This window comes from Bubalus bubalis, chromosome X, assembly GCF_019923935.1.
Source record: "Bubalus bubalis isolate 160015118507 breed Murrah chromosome X, NDDB_SH_1, whole genome shotgun sequence".
Taxonomy (NCBI): domain Eukaryota; kingdom Metazoa; phylum Chordata; class Mammalia; order Artiodactyla; family Bovidae; genus Bubalus; species Bubalus bubalis.
Window position 1 is genome coordinate 23318887 of NC_059181.1, and position 24923 is coordinate 23343809.

General features: G+C 41.0%; 1 protein-coding gene and 1 non-coding gene across 2 annotated transcripts in view; one reads left to right on the top strand and one right to left on the bottom strand.

Moving 5' to 3' along the window:
• Positions 1-18820, bottom strand: part of PCYT1B (phosphate cytidylyltransferase 1B, choline) — a 148626-nt gene extending 129806 nt beyond the window's left edge. The window contains exon 1 of the mRNA XM_025276004.3: positions 18441-18820. Within this exon, the coding sequence (XP_025131789.1) occupies positions 18441-18512 (72 nt within the window). The 5' untranslated portion in view covers positions 18513-18820. The remainder of the gene's footprint in view (positions 1-18440) is intronic.
• On the top strand, positions 13319-13466 carry LOC112582420. Its single transcript, XR_003106958.1, has one exon. It is a non-coding gene; the product is annotated as a small nucleolar RNA SNORA12 (small nucleolar RNA).
• Positions 18821-24923: the final 6103 nt, after the last annotated feature.

Genomic DNA, 24923 nt, shown 5'->3' on the forward strand with positions numbered 1-24923 from the left:
AGTTTTAAGGTGCTAGGGAGCAACTGCACAGACTCAACATGAGAAACCTACTGCATGAATGAAAATGCCATTCACAAAATGTCACCTATCATCTTATATTTTAAAGAAATAAACATTTGACATAAGTCAGAGAGATGAACAGGAAGGAGCACCAGTTCTTAGCACTCATGGACACCAGACTGTAATGGTTATGCCTGTGTTTGAGAAGGTCCTAAAAGAGAGAAGTTGTTTTTATCAAAATGAGATGTATTTATCTAAATGCTGATGTAAAATCAGTTGTAAATATGATATATTTTGTTTTGCTCTAGCAAAACAGATATGATAGAAGCTTTTGTGCATAAATTAAAGTTGCCCTTAGCTAGAATAAATCATTCTTATTGACATTAGCAGCTGTGTAGTCAGTAAAGAATTATTGTTGCTATTACTTGGTGGTATTTATAAACACTTTTATTTTCCAAGTGCTTTACAATCACTTATTGTCTAATTAATATCTAATCATCTGTTTACAAGTAATAATCATGCATGTAGAGCAGTTTAATCAAAACTCCAAATGCAGCCACCATCATACTTGAGAATGTTATGTAAATTTTGGTCCCTTCTTGACGGGGCTTGGGTCCAGACATATGGCCGAAACAGATAATACAGCAGAAAAAAAATGAATAAAGATTCCTCACTTGGATTTGAGCATAATTTGGAATCACAGCTTTTTGCATGCCAAATATATTATCTGAATGTCAGCGGGTAAGAATATAGGTAATTTTCAATGCTTAATGGCTCAATTACACAGTTATATAAAATTTTTTATTTATTTAAGGGGCAAAATTGGATGATAGTTTATAATACATGCTCAAGGGCAGGCACCAATTTAACATGGGAACTGTTAGTCAATCACTGTTTCAGTGATTTTTCAGGAAAAGAGATCAAATGTAGCAAAGGTGGCTTGGGGACCTTCAAGGTTAATCTATCCAGGTTCACGTGTAGACGAAGCTATGGCCAGTACAAACCCCTGCCATTCTTAATTATCCACTGTTTGTGGATGTACTGCTGTCTCCCTTGGGTCTCCCCAAGTGTTATTCTATAAGCAATTATGGGAACCATGAAAGCATTTTTAAGCAGATGAATGATATGCATACTAATCCAGCCTTTTTCCTCTAGGATAAATTTTCCTACAAGTCGAATTGCTGAGTCAGAGGGCCTGCATTTTTAAGGTTTTATATACATTTTTGGGGTTACTTTATCGAGTTGTCCTCCAGAATATGACACTATTTGTCCTCCAAATCAACACTTCTTCTGATAATCCCCAAGAGGCGTCTTTCTTGGTTATTGATCTGCCATTACCAGTTTTCTTCCTTCTTGTTTTCTCCCCAGGCATAGTTTCCCAGTACTGCAGCAAATACTGCAGGATTCTGGCCCCTGGCCTTCTGGATCTGCTATAAATGTGCTTGACTGGCAAGGGAGGCATCAAGACCATCTGATGTCAAGATGGATAAATTCATTCACAAGTAAACTAGTATTACACTCCTTGGACTTTATACTAATTCATTTGAATAGCTTGGACTCCAAAGTGAAATTTTCATCTTGCGAACTCTGTGCAATCTTTGAATGCTCAAAGAGAGACTTGGTTTAACCTTTGGTATTAGTTTCCTATTGCTGTTATAACAATTTACCACAAATACAGTGGCTTAAAACACCACAAATTTATCATCTTAAAGTTCTTAAAATTGCCATAGGTGATTTAAAGTGCCTATACTTAGTGGGCTAAAGTCAATATATCAGCAAGACTGCCTTTCTCCTGGAGCCTCCAGAGGTGACTTTTTCCAGCTTCTAGAACTGCCAGCATTACTTGGCTCACAGCCCTCTTCCTTCATTTCAAAAACAGCAGTTGCACCTCTCCAGCCTCTGCTTCAGTAGTCATATTCCTTAACTCTCCTGCCTGCCTTTTTCCCTTGAAAAGACCCCTGTGGGACTTCCCTGGCCGTCCAGCGGTTGAGAATCCGCCTGCCATTGCAGGGGATGCAGAGAAACAGGATCCTACATGCCTTGAGACAACTAAGCCCGCATACCACAACTAATGAGCCCTCGCCATTTGGGGCACAAGCACTGCAACTAGAGAGAAGCCCATGCACCCCAACAAAGAGCCTGCAGGCCACAAGGAAGATCCACATGCCACAACTAAGACCCAACACAGCCAAATTAATAAATACATACATATTATATATATATATATATATTTTAAAGACCCTTGTGATGACACTGGGTCCACGTGGGTAATGCAGGATACTTATTCCCTTCGCAAGACCTTTAACCTAATTACATCTGTAAAATCCCTTTTGCCATGAAAAGTGACACATTTCCCAGGTTCTGGGAATTAGGATGTGGCCATCCTGAGGGGGAGGGTACATCATTCTGCCTATCACACTTTTCTTAGCATGAGCTGGACCTGGTATCTCATCTCCAGATATTGGAACAATACATTGCCTGTAATTTTAATACTTAGTAATTTATGAAACTGTACTCCATATCAGGCATAAGCACTATACCAGGTTTGCAGGAAAGAATCAATGATTAGAAGGGTTTTGTAGTTTGTCCAAAGTCATGGAGCCAGACAATGGCAGAGTGGAGTTTCAAACTCAGGTCTGTTGGACTTCAAGCCCCTCTTCACCACGTGCTTCCTCTGTAGCTCATTTCCCATGCTCTGCTTGGTTCGCTCTCTTGGGCTAGCTTTCTGCTTGAAAGCTTTTCATTTAGTTTGACATTAAATGGTACAACCTAGCTAGATAAAACCTTTTATTAGGCCCCTATAAATCTCCTTTTGGGAGAAGGCAATGGCACCCCACTCCAGTACTCTTTCCTGGAAAATCCCATGGATGGAGGAGCCTGGTGGGCTGCAGTCCATGGGGTCGCTAAGAGTCGGACACGACTGAGTGACTTCACTTTCACTTTCCACTTTCATGCATTGGAGAAGGAAATGGCAACCCACTCCAGTGTTCTTGCCTGGAGAATCCCATGGACGGAGAAGCCTGGTGGGCTGCAGTCCATGGGGTCGCACAGAGTCGGACACGACTGAAGCGACTTGGCAGTGGCAGCAAATCTCCTTCTGGACTCATTCAGTAGGTGCCAGTGGAGGATGTCATCTTGAAACACTCCTTCAAGTTGATGTCTTCACGTCTTCTAATAAATCTTCAAAAGAGTGGCATCAGATGGGCTCTTCCTCCATCATACAAGCAGAAGTGGACCGCCCCCCCCCCCAGGTTATCTTCTGTGAGTGAAATGTAAATCTCTGAATAATATCAGGTGGTGCTGGTGAAAACTGATCATTCCAAAGGCCCCCAAGTATCAATATACCAAATATCTTATTCTTGAAAACAGACAGCCTAACACTTTAGGAGGTATAAATTCATGTCTTAATAAAGTTTCTCACCATCTCTGCTTCACTCCCCAAGGTTCTCAGCCTTGGCTGTACATCAGAATTATCAGCAGACCGGGGGAAGGAAGTTTTCAAATCCCAAGGCTGTATTCCGACTCCCTAGATATTCTGGCCTACTTGGCCTGTGACACAGTATCAGAACTTTTAAAGATACAAAACCAAAAAAAAAAAAAAAAAGTTGAGAACCACTATGGTGAAACAGATATGGTGAGAGACTTAACTAAGACACGGATTTTGACTCCCAAACTGTTTAGGCCTTCTTTTTTCCAAGATTCTCTATTTTGTTTGCATTGAAAGAAATAAGCCCTATTAGTGTATGTGTCCCAAGAAGCTGGCTATGTACAAACCTTCCTTATGTCTAAAAGCAATCATTTTAAACCTAATCTTAATTAATCTTAATTTTAAACCCTAACCCTAACCCTAAGCCAGAGGAGAGGTTATATCGAATGACTCACTAATGGTGCTTGAGAGAACCATATACACAGAAGCCCATCCTTGCTGTAAGAAGAAATTCTCTTGAGTAAGCAAGTAAGCAAGCATGGGATAAACACTTTCAAAGAAAAATAATCCTTAATTTCTGCAAAATAGGCTTAACCTCACCACACCATTTAAACATAAGAACTAAAGAGAATTAGCTAAACTAAACTAAAAAGAACTAAAAACTATTAGCATTAAACCATGGCAGTCCCTAGCACAAATAATACCACCATTGCTATACAGTAGGTTCTCATTTGATCATTCTTGAAGCTGGATGAGAAGTACACGAACAGGACAAATGGGAAGGGACTGCTTTGTCTAATTTTGCATATATTTGAAATTTTCCATAATAAAGTGTTTTTTGAAAAGTTAAAATGTGGTCACTGTTTATTAGTTGTCTAGCACTTTAAGTGCCTATACTAAGGCAATGTGTATAAATGCACAAAGGTTGCCATCAGACTTCTAGATTCACTGCTAAATTACAAACTATGTGTTCTTCAGCAAATGACCTAACATCTTTCAGCCTCAGTTTCCTTACCAATAAAGTAAAGCTAATTATATCCCTGAAGGCTTTGTAGAGAAAAAATATAAGTAAAGTGTTTAGCTGAGTGCCTTAAATAAATACCTTTTTTAGACCTCCTTCCTTATTTTTTTTTTTTTTTGGTCTGCTACTTTTCAATATAGAAATGCAAGGAGCCCTTCATGTCACCTAGATGAGTAATATTGACTCAGTCAATTTCTTTTCACATTATTCCCTGGAAAATGTAGACAGCCTGATATATTTGTTTCCAAGGGTTTAAAACAGCAAGCAAACTCTGGAGAGATCCAGGGAATGAGGAGTGAGAAAGAACGTATGTAGTTAACTCAGTTTTCAGTCAAGGGTGGTTTTGTCCCACAAGGGATATTTAACAATGTCTAGAGACAAACTGCAGAGAAGGCAATGGCACCCCACTCTGGTACTCCTGCCTGGAAAATCCCATGGATGGAGGAGCCTGGTAGGCTGCAGTCCATGGGGTCACTGAGGGTCAGACACGACTGAACGACTTCACTTTCACTTTTCACTTTCATGCATTGGAGAAGGAAATGGCAACCCACTCCAGTGTTCTTGCCTGGAGAATCCCAGGGACGGGGGAGCCTGGTGAGCTGCCGTCTATGGGGTCACACAGAGTCAGACACAACTGAAGTGACTTAGCAGCAGCAGCAGCAGCAGAAACAAACTGGAAAATTCTTCAAGAGATGGGAATACTAGACCACCTGACCTGCCTCTTGAGAAATCTGTATGCAGGTCAGGAAATAACAGTTAGAATTGGACGTGGAACAACAGACTGGTTCCAAATAGGAAAAGGAGTACGTCAAGGCTGTATATTGTCACCCTGCTTATTTAACTTATATGCAGAGTACACCATGAGAAACGCTGGGCTGGAGGAAACACAAGCTGGAATCAAGATTGCCAGGAGAAATATCAATAACCTCAGATATGCAGCTGACACCACCCTTATGGCAGAAAGTGAAGAACTAAAGAGTCTCATGATGAAAGTGAAAGAGGAGAGTGAACAAGTTGGCTTAAAGCTCAACATTCAGAAAACGAAGATCATAGCATCCGGTCCCATCACTTCATGGGAAATAGATGGGGAAACAGTGGAAATAGTGACAGACTTCATTTTGGGGGGCTCCGAAATCATTGCAGATGGTGACTGCAGCCGTGAGATTAAAAGACGCTTACTCCTTGGAAGGAAAGTTATGACCAACCTAGACAGCGTATTAAAAAGCAGAGACATTACTTTGTCAACAAAGGTCCACCTAGTCAAGGCTATGATTTTGCCAGTAGTCATGTATGGATGTGAGAGTTGGACTATAAAGAAAGCTGAGTGCTGAAGAATTGATGCTTCTGAATTGTGGTGTTGGAGAAGACTCTTGAGAGTCCCTTGGACTGCAAGGAGATCCAACCAATCCATCCTAAAGGAGATCAGTCCTGGGTGTTCATTGGAAGGACTGATGTTGAAGCTGGAACTCCAATACTTTGGCCCCCTGATGTGAAGAACTGACTCATTTGAAAAGACCCTGATGCTGGGAAAGATTGAAGGCAGGAGGAGAAGGGGACGGCAGAGGATGAGATGGTTAGATGGCATCGCTGACTCAATGAACATGAGTTTGAGTAAACTCCAGGAGTTAGTGATGGACATGGAGGCCTAGCGTGCTGCAGTCCATGGGGCTGCAAAGAGTCAGACACAACTGAGCGACTGAACTGAGAGATATTTTTGGTTGTCACAAGCTGGGTGGAGGGGTGCTACTGGCATCTACTGGTTAGAGACCAGAGATGCTGCTAAGCATCCTACTGTATGCACAGGGTTGCTCCCCACAACAAATAATTATCTAGCCCAAGATACCAGCAATACCAAGGCTGAGAAACCCTGGGCTGATGTGACTAAAACTCCTTGATGAAGCTTTTCCTAGATAATTAACTTTGCCTGTCTTTGTTCGTCTTATCTGACGCATACAGGTTATTAAAGGCATGCTCAGGAGAAATCATTCAAGATGTGATTACTCTATCTCTGTGGCCCTAATTTGTTATTCATTTCCTTATGAGAAAAAAAAATCTGAGTAGTGTTCTGATTTTATTGCCTTTGAGTTTCAAAGAGCAAACTTGAAGCATGCACTGATTACCTTCTTAATTAATAGACTGCGAAGGCAGGGCATCACTTTATTAACTAGTGGGAAGGATGTACTATCTCCCAACAACTCGGTAGTCTTTATTCCCCACTGTTATGCCACTGGGGGAAAATTGAGATGAAGAAGTTTCAGACTGCTCCCCAAACAGATATATTTCTCTTGTTAAAATGGCCCATTTCAGTGTAGATGACACCTTCCTACCAAGACATTATTAAATAGAATCATCCCCTTTCTAAAGTCAGAATACTTGAGGTCAGGACCACAGTACCACAGGTGCTGAAGGAAAGAGGTAAATGGTGGTAACTGTATTTAACTGGCAAGCAATTGTCAGGCTATTTCTGTGAGAGATGTTTTAGGGAGCAGTTGTTTAGTAGCTTCAGTCATGTCTGACTCTTTGCGACTGACTGTAGCCCACCAGGCTCCTCTGTCCATGGGATTTCCCAGGCAAGAATACTGGAGTGGCTTGTTATTTTCTCCTCCAGGGGATCTTTCCAACCCAGGGATCAAACCCACATCTCCTGTATTGGCAAGTGGATTCTTTACCACTGCACTACCTGGGAAGCCCTTTAGGGGACAGGGAGTGGGGTAAAAATCTTTGAGAAGAAAAGAAGTGGGGGGAAATCTGGACAGGTGGTGGAATGGCTTAAGGATCTATGATGTGGTTCCTATTTCTTTATTTCTACCTCACTCCATCCCATCCATTCTCTGAAAACTGCCCCACTCCACAGCCTAGGGAATTGGGTTACGACACCCAATTAAGAGAACCAAGCCAGGCCTATTCAGTGGTTTCTCAGATCCTCAGATTCCCTCTTTCAGGAATTAGAACTAAGAGATAGAGACTGAGTGGGTCTGGAACTGAGTTGTAGGCAGTATGTCCACAGATGACTCTTAAGGACAGGAACCAGAGTAGCCTGAGAAGCCCTCAGGGGTTATCTGTGGACATACTGCCTACAACTCAGCTCTAACCATCTATGTCTGAGACAGATGGGTCCACATCCCTACCAAGAGATGAGACTAACATGAGAAATGAAGCTGAGAGCTGTCTACAGGGAAAGGCCACTTAACAGACATTTGAGCTCCATGCCCATGAGGGTCAAGGGATGACACTCTGCCCCAGAGACCAGCTCACAGTAAATTCCCTTTCTCAGAAATCCTATAAGTAGTTCTAGATATACCACACTTCTAATACTTTCATATATAGTCTTACAACTGTTTTGTGTTATATTGAATTATTGTTTATCTAATCATGTTAGCTAATTCTCATTTGTAACTTTTATACTTACGTCTCATTTTGTCAATTAACTTACCAACTGGACTTGGGAAGACCAGTTCCTACTCTCAGGGTCCATCCACTTTCTTACATCATCCTCAACCCACTCAGACTGGCTTCCACCACTCCACTAAAACTGAATTATGTTTCTATGTGTTTCTTAGATGCACAGAAAGATCTTTCTGAGCAGCAGATCTTGATTAGGAGAGATTTCATCTCCTCACCCCCAAGGTGATTTTGCAGTGTCTGTCTTGATAGTCAGAAGTTGGAGGCTGCTAAAAGCATCTGATGTGTAGAAACCAGAGATGATGCTAAATATGTTACAATGCACAGGAAAATCCCACACAACAGTTATCCATCCCCTAACTGTCAATAATGTCAAAGCTGAGAAACATTCAGTTCAGTTCAGTCACTCAGTTGTGTCCAACTCTTTGTGACCCCATGGACTGTAGCACACCAGGCCTCCCTGTCCATCACCAACTCCCAGAGTTTACTCAAACTGATGTCCATTGAGTCAGTGATGCCATCCAACAATCTCATCCTCTGTCGTCCACTTCTCCTCCCACCTTCAATCTTTCCCAGCATCAGGGTCTTTTCAAATGAGTCAGTTCTTCGCATCAGATGGCCAAAGTATTGGAGTTTCAGCATCAGTCCTTCCAATGAATATTCAGGACTGATTTCCTTTATGATGGACTGAGAAACCTTGCTTTAGGGCAAAGAAGTGTCTTTGAGACATAACACAATTCAAAATGGGCAACAAATTTGAATAGACATTTCTCCAAAGAAGATATACAAATGGCCAATGAACGTGTTAAAAAATGCTCAACATCATTAGCCATTAGGGAAATGCAAATCAAATCCCCAAGGAGATGCCACTTCACACACACTAGAAAGGGTATAATTTTTTTCAATGGAAAATAACAAGAATTGATGAGTATGCAGAGAAATTGGAACACTCACGCATTGATGGTGGGAATGTAAAATTGTGCAGCCTCTTTGGAAAACAAAGTTTGAAAGTTCCTCAAAAAGTTAAACGTCAAGTTACCACTTAAATTACCAATTCCACTCCTAAGAGAATTGAAAATATATGTCCACAAAAAAACATGTACGTGAATGTCATAGCAGCATTAATCACTTTAACCAAGACGTGAAAACACCCATATGTCCTTAGATGGTGAATGGAGAAACAAATGGTTGTATATTCATACAATGGAATATTATTTGGCCATAAAAAGAATGGAGCACCAATATATACTACAACATGACTAAATCTTGAAAACATATGCTAAGTGAAAGAAGCCAGACACAAAAAAACACATATATCGTATGATTTCATTTATCTGTAATGTCTAGAATAGGTAAATCCATAGGACAGAAAGTAGATTCATGGTTGCCTGGTGCTGGGGGTATGCTGAGGGAATGGAGAGTGACTGCTAATAAGTACAGGGTTTCTTTTGGGGGATGATGAAAGTGTTCTAAAATTAAATTGCGTTCATGGTTACAGGACCCTGTGAATATGCTAAAAAAAAATTGACTTCCATACTTTAAAATGTAAATTACATCTTTGAAAGAATGTCTCTTTCTATCTTTGGATGGCCTACCCCAAAGTAGGTACTCATTAAATAAGGCAGTACACCTGAGACATGGAGGACAAAAAGATTTCTTTCCTGCTCTGATTACCAACATATTAACATTTTTTTGCCCAAAAAGGAACAGTAGTGGACTTCCCTGATGACCCAGTGGTGAAGAATCTGCCTGCCAATGCAGGAGACACGGGTACTATCCCTGGTCTGGGAAGACCACATGCCCACATACTGCAGGGCAACTGAGCCCATGCACCACAACTACTGAGCCTGAGCTCTGCAGCCCAGGAGCCGCAAATACTGAAGCCTGTGAGCCTACAGCCAGTGCTCCACAACATGAGAAGCCCCCACAATGAGAAGCCTGTGCACCACAACTAGAGAGCAGCCCCCTCTCACTGCAACTAGACAAAGCCAGCACACAGCAATGAAGATCCAGTGCAACCATAATGAATAAATAAATACTTTTTTAAAAAAAAGTTATCTAAATTTTCCCCCAAATCTATTTATGCCCATTGTACTTGTGATTGGAAAGATATCATTTAATTAAATGTTATATAAATGATGAGAAAAAGGTGCTTAAAAAAAAGAAACTAAGTTGGTTTATAAAGAAAAGATAGTCATGGGATTTTTTTAAATTGTTATTAAATTAGGTGAGAACAAGGCTACTGTAAAAGATAGGGACAAAATTCCCCCAAATCTAGGATTCCACACACACAGTGTTTTCAGAGTATCTCGACTTTTCACTTCATTTAGAATTCACCCAAAATGGAAACCAGAGACATTGCCTATATGTATGCCTGCCCAGTGGTAAGGAATCTGCCTGCCAATGCAGGAGACATGGGTTTGATCCCTGGGTGGGGAAGATCCCCTGGAGCAGGAAATGGCAACCCACTCCAGTATTCTTGCCTGGAAAATTCCAAGGACAGAGGAGATTGGCAGGCTGTAGTCCATGGGGTCGCAAAGAGTCATGACTCAGCGACTAAGCATGCATGTAATGAAGAAAACATAGAGCTCTAATCAGTAGCCCAATTAAAGCATCAACAACTTAATACCATATTTATTTTAAATTTACATAAAATATTTAGTGTATATATTTATCATTTTTTAAAACAAGTCTCCATTTTAACCATTTTATTTTTCAGTTAATCAACCCACTGGTCTGTACTGTATAGGGTAAGAAGTCTTCTGTGCTTCCTGGTGATTATAACTCTCTCCTACCTCATATAATGAAGAAAACCCTACAAAACTCTTTGATTAATGTTCCATTTTTGTCTTGAATTCCATGTGTGGTATTTAAGAAAATCTTTCAACTGTTATCCTAAGGAAAAGTGTGATAGTCACATGGAAAAGCATTTATGAGGCAAATCTGTGTACAAGTCTTAGCCATCTCTCTCGAAGACTTATCCAACTCTGCCCATCTCTGGACAACTGAGAAAGTTGTGGAGAGTGAGTCTGCCATCTTTACTATCTCTAAGCAGTTCCACCTGGCCTTTAGATATCACAATTCTCTAGCAACCCTAGGAGTCTGGCAGGATTTAAGGTGGAGAGCCTTGAAAACAGCTTCCCAGGTGGCGCTAGTGGTAAAGAACCTGCCTGCCGATGAAGGAGACGTAAGAGACTCAGGTTCGATTCCTGGGTCTGGAAGATCCCTTGGAGGAGGAAAGGGCAACCCACTCCAGTATTCTTGCCTGGAGAATCCCATGGACAGAGGAACCTAGCGGGCTACAGTTCATAGGGTTGCAAAGAGTCAGATACCACTGAAGCAACTTAGCACTGATGCATGCCTTGTAAACAGTGATCATGTCTTTGTTGCTATTGTTAATAATGTCAATAAATTTAGAGGCTGGAGTCAAGTTGAAGTTGGTTCACCCAATACTGATCTATGATCAGTGAGTTGGAGGCTGAGTTGAAATTCACTCATTCTACTAGATGACCTTAGATGGACAAATTCAGGACTCTCCCCAGACAAGGAGAATACAGAATAACAGCGATTTAAATTTCTTTCACTCATTCAACAAACATTTACAAAGCATCTACAGTATGTCAGGAGCCAGGTATCTAAGATAAATGTGATAGCCTCTACTCTCAAAGAATATAGAGCAAAAAATATATATGTAGGGCAAAAGAAGAAGTGAAGTTGCTCAGTCATGTCCGACTCTTTGCGACCCCATGGACTGTAGCCTACCAGGCTCCTCAGTCCATGGAATTTTTCAGGCAAGAGTACTGGAGTGGGTTGCCATTTCCTTCTCCAGGGGATCTTCCTGACCCAGGGATCGAACCTGTGTCTCCTGAATTCCAGGCAGACACTTTACCATCTGAGCCACCAGGGAAGCCCAAAGTTTTTTTGTAGGGCAAAGTATTTTTTTTTTTTTGACTGTGTCATGCAGCTTGTGAGATCTTAGTTCCCAGATCAGAGATGGAACCCGTGTCCCATGCAGTGGAAGCACAGAGTCCTAACTACTGGACCACCAGATAATCTCTCTCCCTTTTTAGGGCAAACTCTTAAAAGATTGAGATTTTTTAGTAAATATGATGGTACTGTTAAAAATTCTAATCACACTAGTTTTTGCTTTCCAAAGAATTATTTAAATTCTTCTTAATTTTTTGTTTCTATCTTAATGGAATGAGGCTGAAGCTGAAGCTCCAATACTTTGACCACCTGACGTGAAGAGCTGGCTCAGTGGAAAAGACACTGTTGCTGGGAAAGATTGGAGGTAGGAGGAGAAGGGGACAACAGACGATGAGATGGTTGGATGACATCACCGACTCAATGGACTTGAGTTTGAGCAATCTCTGGGAGATGGTGGAGGACAGAAGAGCCTGGCATGCTCCAGTCCATGGGGTCACAAAGAGTCGGACATGACTGAGTGACTGAACTGAACTGAACTGAACTGAAGGTTCTCAACTTTGGCATTATTGACATTTAGTGACTGAACAACAACAATGGAATGAAGAAGACAGATTTGAAACATGTTTCCTTTTTGTCCTGGGTCATCCTTTCCAATTTCTAAAATTCCTTTTCTCTTTCTCTATATGGTGTGGGTGTGTGTGTGAGGGAGAAACAGACAGACAAAGAGAGAGACAAAGTGGCAGGGGAGTGATTTATAGTTTTTGAAAAGACAGAGAACTTAAAAAATGTCCTAATACCTGGTGCAAGATTGAAATAAAGAGTATGTTTTCACATTATGAGGTCTCATTGTGAGCATGGGGCAAGATTAATTTTAGGCCAGTTCTTGTATATTCTTTACTCCATGGTATTTGAAAGGCATTTCTTCAAGTCCCTTAGAAGAAAGGACAAAAAAAAAAAAAAAACAAAAAACCCAGTAAGATTCCTTTTCTCCCCATGGTTTCCAGCCTAGGAAGACCAAGGGAACCCCAGGTTTCACACACCACCAAGTCCAGTCTCTTACTCCCATCTTTTTTGTGTGTGCATTGAGCTGTTGAGGTGAGCCTGTGAGAGTGCCCAGATGGTTGATAGTCAAGGCTTGCTTTAGAGGACCGCAGTGAGTGGGATTCAACAGTTCAGGCAGAGACTTGAGTGTCTTCAAGAGACTCGGATTCAGTTGTATCAGGAATGGAGCATGTGCTCCACCTGTCAACTTTCAGAGGAAGAACAATCAATCAGCACAGTAGCCTGTAGCAGTGACGACACCTATTAATTGAGGACATGTGGCCCGTGGATCAGTCTCCCACACAGTTTGCAAAGGAGACAAAGACTGTTGAGTTAGCTGAAGGCTGTGCAAATCAATACCTGTTCCTGTAATATTAGAATTCATCTGCAGAAATTACAGAGGAATGAGAAGAAAAAGGCCTAATTGTATTTTGGAACAAAAAGTGAAAATGTAATATCTAATTTCCCTTTAAGGAAGTGGCTTAAAAAAATGTTCAGATAGTTGTGGTGGTTTTCTTTTTGGCACTCGTGCTGAATTTTCAAATGGTTCTGACTCTGCTACAGATATTGTACAGGAGCTGCCAAAGGTTTAATGGCAAAGAGATCTCTTTCCAGCCTTTCCTGAATCAGAGATTGGCTCTCAAAGATGGCAGAAAAAAAAATGTTCAGATAACTAAACTTCAGAAATGTGGAGGGTTCTAAATTGTTTAATTTCCTTCAAATAAAGACCAAATATGGGACTTTCCTAGTGGTTCAGTGGTTGGGACTCTGTATTCCCAATGCAAGGGGCCCTGGATCCATACCTGTTTGGGGAACTAGACCCCGCATGCCATAACTAAGAACCTGCACGCCGAAACTAAGATCCAGTGTGACCAAATTAAAAATAATAATAAAAAAATAAAAATTTTAAAAAAGACTAAATAGTCAACATACAGTTATGTTGTTTCTATTAATTTTTCTTTCTTCTCTTATGGCCTACACACCAATCAACAGATTTTCATAGAACCCCTACTATGTGCCAGGCTCTGTCCATAGGAGCAATCCCACCAGGAAGTCCTGGGATACAGTGCAAGAAGTAAGGGCTTTGGAGTTAGATCTTGAGCTAATAAAAATTTCACAGTGAAAGTATTTTATGCTACTGACTTAATGATCTAGAGGAAGAGAGGAAGGTAAATCATTAGTATAAAATGGCTTTACATAGAATTTTGGAATAGCAGAAAGAACTAGGCTAACCATGTTATTTCCTACCAGGTTACTGTAGGGGATCCCGGTTTTAACAAATAAATAAAAATGATATGTAATTATTGTATCAATTGCTTGTATCTAAGTGAGTGCTTCTGGAGTTATTTGATGATGCTTAAAAATCTTTGGTCTCTGAAGTGTATAATGTCTCCTTGACTCTTATCTATATTATTAATTTGCAGATCAAAGTTAACTTGGTGCTCTGCAAATGAAGAAACTTCACATGAACGAGATTTCACAGGAAAAAGTTAAATCCATATAATTTGTAACAGAACTGCAATATACTTTGAGGAAATGTGTCAACTATCTAAAAGAGACATTATGATTCAAAGCAGCGTTACATGATAGAACTTTCTGAAATAATGGAATATTCTGTATCTGCAGTGTCTCAAGGTTGCCACTAGCTCCCTGTGACTACTGAGCACTTGAAATGTGGTTAGTACAAGTGAGAAACTAAACTTTACATTTTTGGTTAGTGGCTACCTTATTTGTAGAACACTGGTGGCTCAGACAGTAAAGCGTCTGTCTGCAATGCAGGAGACTCGGTTTCGATCCCTGGTAGCCTGGTAGGCTACTGTCCATGGGGTTGCAAAGAGTCAGACACGACTGAGCGACTTCACTTCACTTCACCTTATTTGTTGGTTTAGGTTTAAAGAAACAGTGAAACTGGGTCCCAAGAATCTGAATTCCAGCCCTCTCCTTTTTACCTTGGACAATTTATTTAACCTCTCTGAGCCTCAATTTTCTCTTGAAAATGAGAATATAAATAATATCTACCTCATAGCATTTGGAGTAAGAGGTACTGAGATAATGTTTAGGCATTCTCTTACTTCCAGAATAAGTGCCAACCGAGTACTAAAGTTAAATATGTGGAAAGTGAATAACTCTTTCATACAAAAGGAGTTTCCATCCTTGGAGAGATTAAAAATGCAGTTGACCTTTGAACAATATGGGTTTGAACTGTGCAGGTCCACTTATTATTTTCAACAGTAAATACTACAGTAATGCACCACCTGTGGTTGGTTGCATCGTTTAGGGCAGATAAGTCATATACTTGGATTTTCAACTGCACAGAGTCGGCCTTCTAACCCTTGCATTGTTCAAGGGTCAACTGTATTATTAAATTCATAATTATCCTCACCATTCAGATACAATATGTAATGACAGTGCTTATAACTATTAACTGCAAGCAACACCATTAGCAATAGCCAGAAATGGTCATGGATATCAATGTACAATGCCCAAAAGGGCTGGCAGTCAGAAAGTTAGATTTACAGAATTTTACAGAGGTCAGCTTCTGTACAGAAAATACATGGAGAACAGAAAAGCAGGATTAAAATGTTAATACAATCACTTTATTATTGCTATAATTAAAGATATAATTCTATTTGCTGGCCCAAGAAGGTTAAATAAACTTATTCCATTTAACTGGGAGAAGCTAAGGCACAAAGTAGCACAATAGGCTAGTGGTTAGGTTTGAATATTTTCACTGTATTTAATCAAGTGAAATAAGACATGAAAATTACTTAGGAGAGGATATGTATCTCCTCTCAAGAAAAGAGGTCAAGGTCAAGGTCAAGAAACAGCAGTTAGAACTGGATATGAAACAACAGACTAATTCCAAATTGGGAAAGGAGTACATCAAGGCTGTATATCATCACCTTGCTTATATAACTTATATGCAGAGTACATCATGAGAAATGCTGGGCTGGAAGAAGCACAAGCTGGAATCAAGATTGCCAGGAGAAATATCAATAACCTCAGATATGAAGATGACATCACCCTTATGGCAGAAAGTGAAGAAGAAATAAAGAGCCTCTTGAGGAAAGTGAAAGAGGAGAGTGAAAAAGCTGGTTTAAAAACTCAATATTCAAAAAACAAAGTCCATGGCATCCGGTCCCATCCCTTCATGGCAAATAGATGGGGAAACGATGGAAACAGTGATTGACTTTCTTTTCTTGGGCTCCAAAATCACTGCAGATGGTGACTGCAGCCATGAAATTAAAAGATGCTTGCTCCTTGGAATAAAAGCTATGATCAACTTAGACAGCATTTTAAAAAGCAGAGACATTCTTTACTGACAAAGGTCCATCTAGTCAAAGCTATGGTTTTTCTAGTAGTCATGTATGGATGTGAGAGTTGGACTATAAAGAAAGCTGAGCACTGAAGTATTGATGCTTTTGAACTGTGGTGTTGGAGAAGAGTCTTGAGAGTCCCTTGGACTGCAAGGAGGTCAAATCAGTCAATCCTAAAGGAAATGAGTCCTGAATATTCATTGGAAGGACTGATGCTGAAGCTGAAGCTCCAGTACTTTAGCCACCTGATTCGAAGAAATTACTCATTGGAAAAGACCCTGATGCTGGGAAAGATTGAAGGCAGGGGGACAAGGGGATGACAGAGGATGAGATGGTTGGATGGCATCACTGACTCGATGGACATGAGTTTGAGCAAGCTCCCGGAGTTGGTGATGGACAGGGAGGCCTGGCATACTGCAGACCATGGGGTTGTAAAGAGTCGGACATGACTGAGCGGCTGAACTGAACTGAATGCCACCTAGTAAGAACTAAAAATGTCAGCTCTTATTATAATAATAAGTGATACTATTAGGAACTCCATGAGCTTAGAAGCCTTTGGATATTTTTCAGTTCATAAGAGTTATGGGTGTACAGAGTGATGTTTGTACAGATTGAATTCTACATAACTGTACATAGAAAGACCAAATCAATTTTCCATATCAGAACCAGTCAGGAACTGAATCTACTTGTTTTGATACCACTTCAAATCTATTTTTGGCATGAGGCATGAATGAGTGAATAAATGAATGAGTGGCTAAAATGCCACCTGAGTCTCCCACGAACTCAATAAAATAAGCTGGTGAAATTCGTGAGTCAACATACAAATTTCTCCAAATCTGAGGTAACATGGAGGCAGAGGGGGAGGGGACCAATTGGGAGAAATGATCTACCAGTCATGTAGTTCAAGTTCATGGTGGTTATGGCCCCACATCACTTTCTGGGGCATATGATTCTTTAACCAGTCATCCACAGCCACTCCCAAGGGCATGGAAAAGTTTTGGAGGAGTACTGGGACAGGAAAGAACAGGGCCAGTGTCTTAAGGCCTGAAAAACCGCTCTCTGAGGAGTGGCGTGAAACCAGCTTTACTGTGAAGCAGAAATTACATCATTGCTGATCCTAGTCTTTTCTTCACATCATCCAGAATCCTTCTTTTTTGTCTCACCACCTAAACTTTCGCCATCTAGAACTCTTTTGGTTTATCAAGGCTCCACTAAAATCCACATTCCCCTAGGCACATCTCCTTCCCCACAAAATAAAAGATTGTAGAAGGTAGTATCACTCATATGATAGTTACACTGTGAGGATTTCTGAAATGGATATTCAAATTGAGATTTTGTGACTTCTCTACTAGGAATGCCATGCGATGCATGCATGCTTAGTCATGTTCAACACTTTGTGGTCTTTTGGACTGTAGCCTGCCAGGCTCCTCTGTACATGGCATTTCCCAGGCAAGAATACTGGAGGGGGTTGCCATTTCTTTCTCCAGGGGATCTTCCTGACCAGGGAACTGAACCCCATATTTCCTGTATCTCCTGCATTGCAAGCGGATTCTTTACCTGCTGAGCCATCGGGGGAAAGTTTCTCATTTCATAGGATAATGAACATTTTCTTAAAATATTTCTCTGGCACACTCAGACTCCATAGCATCATTCTTGGCCTTGAACTACCTACATTTTCTCACAGTGATTTGACCTTTTTAAAAAAACTTTTTTTAAATGGAAGAATTTACAACGTTGTGCTAGTTTCATATGTACAGCAAAGTGATTCAGTTATACACATACACACACACACACATATACATGTATTCTTTTTCAGATTCTTTTCCCTTATAGGTTACTACAAGACACTAAATATAGTTCCCTGTGTTATACGGCAGGTCCCTGTTGCTTATCTGTTTTACATATAGTAATCTATTTGAATCTTTTTTAGGAAGAGAATTTGTTCCTGTCATTTACCTCTGTCCTGGGTGCTTGCATCCTCAGTCAGGGGATAAAGAACCATTAGCCAGAGTTTTTTCTTTTTATCACCTTAAGATGGAAGGGATAATTTCTCTCTGTTATTTTCTTTTTGCTGCTCGCTTGGCTGTGGGATCCTAGTTCTCCTCCCAGTGACTGAACCTGGGCCCTCGGCAGTGAAAGCACAGAGCCTCGATCACTGGACTGCCTGGGAATTCCCAATACTTCTCTTTAGAGTGTGATTTTATTAATTATCACAGGTTTGTTATACTCACAGATACATAGGACTTTACTTTTTGAACTTTGATAATCAAAGAGATACAAATCAATAGGAAAGCGGGTACCTTACCTTGCGTCCCATTTGGGGAGTGCAATTGTTCTCGGGATCCTTTTCCATGGTGCCACCCTGGTGACTCACCATGCCTTCTCCTGGTCTGCTTTTTAGAGTCCTTTCATTTTCTTTCTGTGGATTCACGGAAACAGTTGACCAAAGGTTAAGCTTGAAGATAAGCTGGAGGAGGTAGTCGTGTCCCAGAGCTTGAACTAGCGGAGATCCAAGTTGTCAGGCGCTCTTCCTTTATTTACCACCCACTTCCTGTTGTCCCCTCATGGCTGCTGCTCACTGACAATTGCTGTGCTCTGCGCTGGCTCAGTGATGGCCTGTTGTGTGGGGACAGGCAGGTTGTGGTGAAAAAGGCCATTGTTTCCTCCACCCTGTCCCTCCCTGGAGCTATGGCAACAAATTCCGTTCGTGAATTAACTATGTTATTTTGTGTCGGCTCAACTGATTATGCTCCTGGAATGACAAACATTTTGGCTCTTTTCTTCAGGGTAAAAAGTGGCCAAGACCTTGAAGTTGTTCATCTACAACTCAGCACTTTCTTTAGATATGAGAATAAAGATAGAGAAAATAAATCTCTCAAAGGGACTTTGATTCTAATAAACATTTTATCTTTTTCAAGTATTCTAAACACCATTGGAAGTGAATTTGTGCATTTTAACAATGTGGAATCTTCACAATTTGTGTTAAGTTCATTCCCCCTGCGATAAAATAACTCTTGTTCTTATGTGTGCTTGGGGTTTTCTCCGAAAAAATTTTTTTAAAACATTTGGCTGCAGCAAAGTGCCATGGGAACTTTGGAGGCTGTTAACGTGAGTATCATAACTCAGTTCAGAAAAACTGCTGTCCTTCTAAATTCTCCTAGGGCTTCCAGTGGTTAAGACTCTGTCCTTCCACTTCAGGGAGTGCGGGTTCAGTCCCTGGTCAGGGAGATTAAGATCCCACATGCTGTGTGGCACAGCCTAAATAAATAAATTAAAATTAAAATTAATTCACCCAAGGCATGTGAAGATTTCCTATGTCCCATCCTAGCATGTAAACTCTTAATCACTTTCTTATATATTTCATCCTCCAGATGATAAAACTTGCTCTGATCAGTAGAAGGATATTTCCAGGGTTTCCATCTGTCCATCCATCCATCCATCCATCCTGCACTTTCTCTCATCAGGTTCTGAGCTGGTTGTTGGGGAGCTCTGTCAGTGAATTTGTGGCTGGTTTCCTAGCATGGTTGTATGGAGTGTGCTGACTTGGTGAGCTGCAATCACATTTCCAAAGATCCCATTCCCTTAGTTTGGGGTTAGAGTTGGCCCAAAGAGGAATTTGCATAAGATTTGGAAGGCACAATCTTCCAAAGAGAGTGAAGAGCATGGTTGGGTGTGCTGACAAACAGAGGGCGAGGTGACAGTGAGCCCAGCCTGTCCTCATTCTCTTCACTCTGTGTGCAGATAGTCTTCCCAACTGCTGACACTGTTGATTAACTGCAGCCCAGGGCCCACTCTCAGATGTGTGTGCAGCCCCACAGGGCTTCCCAAAGCTTCTTGTGGGCCTCTTCCTTCACTTTGGCAGCTAGTTATGCTGGGCTTCTGACTGCCAGTTGGGTGTCTCTCTCATCCTCTAACCCCCTGGACCTGTGGGGAGTCTTTGAAGCCCCAGACACTCAGAGAAAAGGATGTTCTTGGGGAAGCAAACTGTGTCAGCTCTATCACAGAAGACACACACTTGAATTTGGGGGACAAGTATCCTCGCGGTCTGGAAAATGTTCTATGCCAGGAGATGGGCAACTGGGCCTCAGCTTCAGAGCTCATGAAATCACCCTCCTTTTGCATGAATTTCCCAGCAGCATTGTTTGCCTTCTAGTACCTCACCAGTGGGCAGGGTGTGCCCTGGATCATGGCCTTGGGTGCCATGTTTAACAGGGCCCTACTTTGGCTCTCCTCCTCCTCGGAGTCCATGTGGTCATGGAGATAGGGTACATGCCTTGGGACCCGTACTCCCCCTCTAGAACACCCTGGAATTCTCTGCCAAAATGTCCTCAGCCTGTTTTCAAGGCATGTGCAGCATATCCCTGGGGATGGTAGGAGGGAGCGGGAGGGTTAGTCAAGCTTTAAGCAGGAAAACGTGAACAGAATCTGGATATCTGAGCTGGCTCCACCTTGTAGTGTGGTACAGAGGAGGGGACTCTGGCTGCTCCCCACCATAGCAGCCTGGTGGGCTACAGTCCACGGGGTAGCAAAGAGTCAGACACAGTTGAGTGACTAAAAAAATACACACACACACAATCTGTTAGCCTAATTTCAAACTTTTAAATGTTAAGATATATAATATATGGGCTTCCATTTATATTCCTGTCCAGACCCCACAAATATTAAAGCAGGACCAACCAGAGGTATTCTAAATCACTGTAGAAATTAATGAATTCATTAGCATTTTCTGGTTATTTTGCTTACAGTTAATTATAGGTAGCTTGTTCGTGACATTGCACAGGAAACAGGGATCAAGACCATCCCCATGGAAAAGAAATGCAAAAAAGCAAAATGGCTGTCTGAGGAGGCCTTACAAATAGCTGTGAAAAGAAGAGAAGCAAAAAGCAAAGGAGAAAAGGAAAGATATAAACATCTGAATGCAGAGTTCCAAAGAATAGCAAGAAGAGATAAGAAAGCCTTCTTCAGCGATCAATGCAAAGAAATAGAGGAAAACAACAGAATGGGAAAGACTAGGGATCTCTTCAAGAAAATCAGAGATACCAAAGGAACATTTCATGCAAAGATGGGCTCGATAAAGGACAGAAATGGTATGGACCTAACAGAAGCAGAAGATATTAAGAAGAGATGGCAAGAATACACAGAAGAACTGTACAAAAAAGATCTTCATGACCAAGATAATCACGATGGTGTGATCACTCACCTAGAGCCAGACATCCTGGAATGTGAAGTCAAGTGGGCCTTAGAAAGCATCACTACAAACAAAGCTAGTGAAGGTGATGGAATTCCAGTTGAGCTATTCCAAATCCTGAAAGATGATGCTGTGAAAGTGCTGCACTCAATATGCCAGCAAATTTGGAAAACTCAGCAGTGGCCACAGGACTGGAAAAAGTCAGTTTTCATTCCAATCCCAAAGAAAGGCAATGCCAAAGAATGCTCAAACTACTGCACAATTGCACTCATCTCCCACGCTAGTAAAGTAATGCTCAAAATTCTCCAAGCCAGGCTTCAGCAATTTGTGAACCGTGAACTTCCTGACATTCAAGCTGGTTTTAGAAAAGGCAGAGGAACCAGAGATCAAATTGCCAACATCCACTGGATCATGGAAAAAGCAAGAAAGTTCCAGAAAAGCATCTATTTCTGCTTTATTGACTATGCCAAAGCCTTTGACTGTGTGGATCACAAGAAACTGTGGAAAATTCTGAAAGAGATGGGAATACCAGACCACCTGACCTGCCTCTTGAGAAATCTGTATGCAGGTCAGAGAGCAACAGTTAGAACTGAACATGGAACAACAGACTGGTTCCAAATAGGAAAAGGAGTACGTCAAGGCTGTATATTGTCACCCTGTTTATTTAACTTATATGCAGAGTACATCATGAGAAACGCTGGACTGGAAGAAACACAAGCTGGAATCAAGATTGCCAGGAGAAATATCAATAACCTCAGATATGCAGCTGACACCACCCTTATGGCAGAAAGTGAAGAGGAACTAAAAAGCCTCTTGATGAAAGTGAAAGAGGAGAGTGAAAAAGTTGGCTTAAAGCTCAACATTCAGAAAACGAAGATCATGGCATCTGGTCCCATCACTTCATGGGAAATAGATGGGGAAACAGTGGAAACAGTGTCAGACTTTATTTTTCTGGGCTCCAAAATCACTACAGACGGCGACTGCAGCCATGAAATTAAAAGATGCTTACTCCTTGGAAGGAAAGTTATGACCAACCTAGATAGCATATTCAAAAGCAGAGACATTACTTTGCCAACAAAGTTTCGTCTAGTTAAGGCTATGGTTTTTCCAGTGGTCATGTATGGATGTGAGAGTTGGACTGTGAACAAGGCTGAGCGCCAAAGAATTGATGCTTTTGAACTGTGGTATTGGAGAAGACTCTTGAGAGTCCCTTGGACTGCAAGGAGATCCAACCAGTCCATTCTGAAGGAGATCAGCCCTGGGATTTCTTTGGAGGGAATGATACTAAAGCTGAAACTCCAGTACTTTGGCCACCTCATGTGAAGAGTTGACTCATTGGAAAAGACTCTGATGCTGGGAGGGATTGGGGGCAAGAGGAGAAGGGGACGACAGAGGATGAGATGGCTGGATGGCATCACTGACTTGATGGACATGAGTCTGAGTGAACTCCGGGAGTTGGTGATGGACAGGGAGGCCTGGCGTGCTGTGATTCATGGGGTCGCAAAGAGTCGGACACGACTGAGCGACTGATCTGATCTGATCTGTTATCAAAAGTCTTGATCCTTTCTGAATCTATGAACAATATGATTTTCTGAATCTAAGTGGCTGAGAGTTAGATTCTGGACTGAGGTGAAATAATTTGCTCCACCTAACATAGTTCTAGGTATATGCTAGTAGTTGCTTTGAAAACAATTGTTAAATGAATGAACAGCAATTGAATATCTACATGGAAAAATGAACCTCTGTTCTTATCTCACACCATATACAAAAATTAACCATGAAATGGATCATAGACCTGGATGTAAAAGACACAAGATTTCTAGAATAAAACCTAGGATAGAATCTCTGTGATCTTGGTTTAAGCAGAGATTTCTTAGATAGGACACAAAAAGCATGAACCATAAAGGAAAAAAAAAATTGGATACATTCAGTTCAGTTCAGTCACTCAGTCGTGTCTAACTCTTTGCGACCCCATGGACTGCAGCACACCAGGGCTCCCTGTCCATCACCAACTCCCGGAGTTCACTCAGACTCACGTCCATTGAGTCGGTGAGGCCATCCAGCCATTTCATCCTCTGTCATCTCCTTCTCCTCCCACCTTCAATCTTTGCCAGCATCAGGGTCTTTTCCAATGAGTCAGTTCTTCACATCAGATGGTCAAAGTATTGGAGTTTCAGTTTCAACATCAGTCCTTCCAATGAACACTCAGGACTGATCTCCTTTAGGATGACGTTGGATCTCCTTGCAGTCCAAGGGACTCTCAAGAGTCTTCTCCAACACCACAGTTCAGAAGCATCAATTCTTTGATGCTCAGCTTTCTTTATAGTCCAACTCTCACATCCATACATGACCACTGGAAAAACCATAGCCTTGACTAGATGGACCTTTGTTGGTAGTAATGTCTCTGCTTTTTAATGTGCTGTCTAGTTTGGTCATAACTTTCCTTCCAAGGAGCAAGCATCTTTTAATTTCATGGCTGCAGTCATCATCTGCAGTGATTTTGGAGCCCAAAAAAATAAAGTCTGCCACTGTTTTCCCATCTATTTGCCATGAAGTGATGGAACTAGGTGCCATGATCTTAGTTTTCTGAATGTTGAGCTTTAAGCCAACTTTTCACTCTCCTCTTTTTTCTTGGATACATTGAATTACATCAAAAATAAAGAAGTTTTACTTCAATAAAATTTTTTTGAAATTAAAAAAATAAATGACTTCTGATCTTTAAAATTAAGAAAATGAAAAGTCATAGACTGAGAGAAAATATTTGCCAAGCACATATTTATAAAGGACTTTTATTTAGGATATATAAAAATTCTTATAATTTAATAATTGGACAAATAACTCAATTTTTAAAAAAATGGGCAACAGATTTGAACAAATAATTCATCAAAGAATGTAGACAAGAGATGACCAAGTGGCTTCTCATTTCTGCTTTTGCTTCTGCAGTGCATGGACATTGTCACTACCATCCTTACATCAAGAAAAATGTGGATGAATCAGTACCTTTTCTTAGACAAGAAAATTCTCAAAAAGAATTGGAAAAATGGCGAAACACCATCTCTGAAGCTGGAAACATAGGCACATATGGAGAATCACAGGTGAGATCTGCTTACCTAAAACTAGAATCTGGTGGGAACACATAAATGCCAATTTTGAACTGCTGGAGGCTGAGTATGGACTAGCATGAAATTAAGAAATTCCTAGAGTGAGGACTGCACAGTTCTGTGGACTTTTTTAGGAACCCCACAGATTGTTACCTTGAGAATCTGAGAAAAATGCCCTGGGGGCTGTGGCAAGGGGAAAAGGAAGAGTAACCATCAGGAAATCCTTCCAGAATCTTCTCTGTCACAAAGGCCTACTCTCTAGAGGAAAGACTTGGTCAGAGAGCAAGACTTTGTCAAAGGGCAACTCTAAAATATTATCCTAAAAAAAATAAATAAAATAAAAAAATAAAATATTATCCTAACTTGGGGAAGGGAATTTCAGCTCTCTCTGGCTGTTCTCTCTCTTTCACCTGAGGAAAAATAAAAATAACCAGAGTAAACAAGAGAAAAGACTTGGAGGAAATAGATTGCAACTGCAGCAGCTAAAGAAAGGAGTATG